General features: G+C 39.5%; 1 protein-coding gene across 1 annotated transcript; it reads left to right on the forward strand.

Moving 5' to 3' along the window:
* Positions 1–205: 205 nt before the first annotated feature.
* LOC137294384 (uncharacterized) lies at positions 206–979 on the forward strand. Its single transcript, XM_067825386.1, has 2 exons — positions 206–455; positions 642–979. The coding sequence occupies exons 1-2, from the start codon at positions 206–208 to the stop codon at positions 977–979; spliced, it is 588 nt and encodes a 195-aa protein (XP_067681487.1).
* The last annotated feature ends 5,129 nt before the right edge of the window (positions 980–6,108 follow it).

Genomic DNA, 6,108 nt, shown 5'->3' on the forward strand with positions numbered 1-6,108 from the left:
TCAGGGTTGAGTCATGGCAACGTGTCATTTCTTAATCACATGCAGACAATAGGTTTCAGCAGCTTCATGTTTTCTTAACTTGTCACAGGAAATGTCTGATTAGCTCGGTGAGCTAAACGATCTGATTGGATGTGTAAACGAGCTTAAAACACATCGTATAAAATCCTGTGATGTAACCTTGGATGGCATAATTCTCTTCACAACCATGTTGGACATACCTACCCATCTTCTTCAGCCTCTCAGTGTCGACACCAACATCACCTACGATCTGGATGTGTCAAAGTTCCCAGGTTTGGACGACCCACAACAGATGTACCAACCAGCTCTTTTGATAGCCACTGACTGGAGCGACTACGTCTATCCTGACGCACAGAGTGTCCCAAATGACACAGATAATACCACAAGTTCATACGACTCAGACAATGCATTTGTGGATGACTTGTATTTCCTAATAGGTACGTATTCTATCAACATTTGTATCTAACTTGTATCCTTTAATCCTTGAATCACAGTAACGGCATATGTTTCTTAATATGTACGTATCCTATTCACGTGTATGCTGTAACTCATTGATGACATTGTAACTCTAGCGTTTGCTGGTAGTTAGAGGAGTTGTTCATGTTGTTGTTTTCTTTCCCCAGAAACAAGCCAGGAGTTCTTCACTGATGTCAACAGCAGCGATATAATGGACGACCAGATTTTCCAGTTTCTAGTGGATGACGTCTTTGCAGACATCGACCCAGCCTCAGAGTGTCTTGATGACAATCTCACTTTGGACGACAAAGCTACGACCCCAAAAGAACACGTATCTCCCTTTGTATCATGTATCAGAGGACAAAAACGCCGCCGAAATGATGACATCGAAAGCACATCTGCAAGCAAGAAACCAAAACTGGCGGAGGGACCGACTCTTCAATTTCCAACCATGGTTTCTGTTTGTTCAAGGTCTAACGTGTGTGAACTCGTGAGGCATTCCTAGTTTAGAACTTCTGAAATATGTTTTGGCTCACTGACTCTGAGTTTTGAGCTCCACCAAATCAGTGCTTGAATCTTTTGTTGTCTTCGAAGTACAATTGCTTGTATTAGTGATGGGTGTCAACGGCGGGTTTTATCACTTTCTGACTTCATGAACATACTGTCATAGTATGGACGTAATTGTACAACTGGAAAAATTATGGAAAAGGTTTCCATTTACATATTTGAATGTTCCATTAGTGCCAATGTATCATTATTTCTATATGTGCTATGAACAACATAATTTACACAAACACTCAGTGCATGTAATACGTTTTGACCTGTTTACTGCCATTTACTGATGTTATTTACTGACGTTGCTTACATCTACTTGTTCAGTTACTTGATTAAACTGTTATAACTGAATTACGAGTGTTTGTGTTATTGATGCTTGAAAAAAGTAGTCTGTGCTCCTTTTGTTATGAGCTGAACTTTTCAACATTATTGACTACAATCAGATTGATATTGTCTACAATATGTTTACAATAGGACCATTATAGAGTTATACATTGTACGTGAACCTAAGCAGGTCAAGGACCAGTTTAATGCCGCTTACTAGTATTTCCCTGCTGAAACCGACAACACTTCAACACTTTCTCAACACAGTTCGTTGCAAATCTATATCGAAACTGTCACAACTGAGGTTTCTGTGAATTTATATGCTACGTCTCATTTGACGTGCCTTCACTTATAAGTTGCGACCCTTAAAATGAATATTTGGAGGAAAGAGTTTGCCAATCTCTTCATTTTTTAAAAAAAATTCAAAGACACTTTCTGTCAAAACAATCATCACATTATGCATTATTCTAGAATGCTACTGTTACACTATGCACTAACCGCAGGGGATAGACGCATTACAGCATGAAACGCACTTGTCTGCTGTAGTAATCACGATGTTCCCACCAACCTTAGTGTAAACAGTTCATTGTTACTGTAGGTGTTGTGATAAAGGATAGGTCATTGCAATTTTCTTCTTTTGTCCTGCAATGGTATTGCTGCTCCGTGGAACCAGTTGCAGTGAATCATTGGCAGGACGTTAACTTCATCAAATAGCCCTGTGAAGCTTTTCTTTCCAGACGTGGGGTCATCTCGTCGTGGAGCTCATCCAGTATTTTTACGTGATGTGAAAAAATATACAGCAGTCATTGTCTTATATTGGGTCGTGACTTAACCACTCATTAACCACTAAGAAATACTGTCCCATTAAATGTCTGGGCTACGTGTAGAGAGCGCAAAGGCCTTGAGCTGATGATGAGCCATACCATCCTGAATGCGTTGAAAAGAATAGAACAAAAGAGTCCGTCATTCGCACTTTGAAACATATGGGTTTTAACTTTTGACGTGAAGGTTGAAAGAGAGTCACGGAATTTGATTTCCAGAAGCAAGAGTGTCCACAAGGTTGGTGCAACAGAGGCGAAAACTCCTTTCCCATACGAAACTACAGGGAATTTGGGAACTTGTACTAGCTGTATTCTGTGATGAGGTCATTGAGATATTCTGGAGCTTGATTGTGGAGATATATGAACGTGAAATAATTGGGATTTAATCGTTATTTTACATTTGTGACTGACGAAACGAATATTTGTCACGTGTCACATTAGTTCCACAGGCGGAAGCAGGTCAACAAACAAAAAAACTCCTGTCATTAACAACAGACAAGTCTTTATTTGTACAACACCAAATACATTTATATTGTAATATTGTGTTAGCATCTTAATTGGTTTAATTGAATAATGATATGGAGTTGTATCCACAGAAACATTTATATATCCTGTGTCACTTTTACTGAACATAATCGACAATCAAAACATGAGTGTTACATGAAGGGCATCGTAATTAGTAAATGCTCCCTAACCAGTGACGCAGCCTGGTTAACATCAAAGCACTACCGATTAATTATTGCCCATGAAGAATGTTAAAACCCGGCCCAAAGACGACCAGACAAGCAACACCTTTGAGTTGAGTCATATTTGTTAATCGCCTTCACCCAATAAAAGCTTTCACGCCGTTTTAACAACTTCATGTTTTCATACAGTATCATAGGAAATGTCTGATGTCGGTACGTTAAAAGCTCTGACTAGGTGTATAAACACACATTGTGTAAATAATCGTGATGCAATGGCGTATTGTATAGTTCCGTCCCAAAGATGCTTGAAGTACCTCCCCAACCTCTCAGTATCGACACCAACATCACCTACGACCTGGATATGTCCAAGTTCCCAGGTGTGGACGGCCCACAACAAATGTACCAACCTGCTCTGCTGATAGCTATTGACTACTTCTACCACACAAGACGCAGACAATACAACACGTTCAGACGACTCAGAAGAAGTCAATGTAGACAACTTCCTCATAGGTAATGTAAATCTGTTGACATTTGTATGTTATGAGTATCTATCTTGTATCTTGTAATTCTTGAATCACTGTGACAAAACTAACGGCATATATTTCTTAATAGGTACGTATTCTATTAATATTATGAACATCTGCCTATCTTCAATCAGTAATAACATCGTAACAAAATTACTTGCATTTATCTATAGCTCTGTTGCTCATGTTACAACTCGGATTGTCTATTTGTAGACGACTTGTTTTGTCTCAATTCGCGTACTATAACCCTGACGTCCACTGATATCTTTCTGATTGACAATAAACTGTTGGGCGGTAGTGTAGTACATGTAATGACATCGTTGCCAAATGAACAAAATATAGTTTTGAAAGTTCTGTTGTTCATGTGGCTGTTGTCCTTCCCCAGCATGAAGTCAGGAGTTTTTTTAACTGATGTCAGCAGCAGTAACATAAACGGCGACTATGTTTTCCAGGCCCGGTTTGATGACGTTGTTGAACACAATGATGTGGTTACAACAATATATTGATCCGGGCACACCAAACATCAAAACCCGTCCTCAGGCAGATGTTTTGGACAGCTTGTATGATGGAGTTTGCTTTCACAGTGAAGAAACTCGAAAGCACATATGTGACGATGTTTTGTCCATAGAAGAGTTACCTCCTTTTGTATCATGCCTCGGAGGACAAAAGCGACGCCGAAACGATGACATCGAAAACGAGGCTGTGAAGAAGAAATCGAAGATGGCGGATAGATTCCAAAACTGTTTTCCTGTGGTACAAGGTCTAATGGGTTTGAACTTGGACTCATATGTCAGAATTTGTAAAACACTTGACTCATTTGCTAAGTGTGTGCTTTGTGCCCCATCGATCTCCGTGCTTGGACCTTTACTTCGACTTGGAAGATGCAATTAAGTGTATACATTTGTACCAAATACCCTATACATTTAGTTTTATTGTATTCCATGTGAACAATATTGTTTCATACACATAACAAATATTTGTCTCATATAGTGCCATGTGTTACTCATATTATTTACACGTGTTTGGTATTTACAACCATGTGATCTATTTAGAAATGAAACTTGAAACTGAAGTACGAGCGTTTTTGTTACTGAGGTTGGGCATGGCTATTGCCGTGTGTATTCATCGTTATGGCATAATTCTCGTGAACGTTTCAATATTTTCCTTGGAGCTGTTATCCTCAAACACATCAAGTCAGCTGCGTGTATTTGTTGGGTTTGGCAGCCACAAAATATTCACATTTGTCAGTGCCTCGCTCTCACGCTTTCATTTTTTGTGGGTCAGACTAGATTTCGTGGGATGGCGATTTGGTGCCTTAACCTGAGCGTGTTGGGTCGAATCGAAAATCATTTTTTTCTATTTTGTTAGGTTAGGTCCAACTCGGGATTCGAACACCAGCTATCCACGGTAACTCAATTAATCCCCGGCACATAAAGTAAGCCATCTAACCCACTAAATCACAAGAAATGGAAGTCGAACAAGTGGTAGCCTATCCTACGGACCCTTCTGCTAAGTGGGAAGTCTAGTCCTAAATATAACATGTGTTACATTGTGTGATAGTGCGACGGTTCTTGAACAGCCATATACCAATGCAAAAATTACCCACATGGTGGTTTTTCGGACAACGCAGGCAGTCAGTGTGCAACAACAGTAAATCAATGTAGAAGATACAGACCGAAAGTACACGACACAATGTCATGATCATAATGATAAATTTAGCGCCGAAAATCCACCTGAAAGTTGCTCTGTGGCGCTGCAGAAAGAGATCCGTTTTCAGATCAGGTTTGAACCTTTTTTTCTGTTTGTTTGTTTTCTGTTCTGTTTATGGTCATAGACATCGTGAATCATAGTAGAAGACTGTTCCAACGATATCGGCTGCCATGGAAAACGCTCTATCACCCATAGTCTGTTTTGCAGAGAGGAGTTGAGAGAAGAAACTGCTTACAAGACTAATGCTTAGTCTCTGAATATATGATTTTGATTGTAACATACAAACCTATTTAAATGGAAAAGGAGCCCAAGGTCGACCAGACATCCTGAATTTGGGGAAATCTAGACCTGCTTTATGAAGAGTCTGTCACTGCAGGGCGGACTTGGCTGTTGGGGGAAAATATGGTGCAGGAACTGTGAGACAGATTACTGTCCTATATAGATGTTATAGATTATCCCTGACAGAGCTAAGAGATCGACTGGGTTTGTGGATAGTGAGATCCGTGGATGGCCATGAGAGAACAGTAGGAATTGTCATCACAGATGCAGTTATTGATAAGGAGAAGAATCTTGAAGCTCGTGCAGCGTGTGGTGGGAAGCCGTTGGAGAGTTTGTTACGCATAAACACAATAACAATATAAAACATAAATGGTACTATGGTGACACCGTTTATGAATACACAACTTCTATAACCTTTCTCCGCAAAGATTTTTGCAGGGATGACTACTGCTGGTTAGAACTATTGCCATTGCGACAGTCTATTGCAACATACTAATGCGTTTGACATAGCCTACTGTGTCCAACTAGCATTGTTTTCTTCCTCCTATTGTCTCATTTCAGTCATTTCTCAAATGACTCTATAGTTTATATGAAATGAAAGACAGTTCAGACATACACACAATGAAGCTGCAAGTCTTCACCCAAACAATAAAAAATACAAAGTATAATAAATATTTGTCAACGGAAGTCAATTACTAAACTATTGATAGTCACACATAATATCGATACATCGAT

This window comes from Haliotis asinina, chromosome 8 (genome assembly GCF_037392515.1).
Source record: "Haliotis asinina isolate JCU_RB_2024 chromosome 8, JCU_Hal_asi_v2, whole genome shotgun sequence".
NCBI lineage: Eukaryota > Metazoa > Mollusca > Gastropoda > Lepetellida > Haliotidae > Haliotis > Haliotis asinina.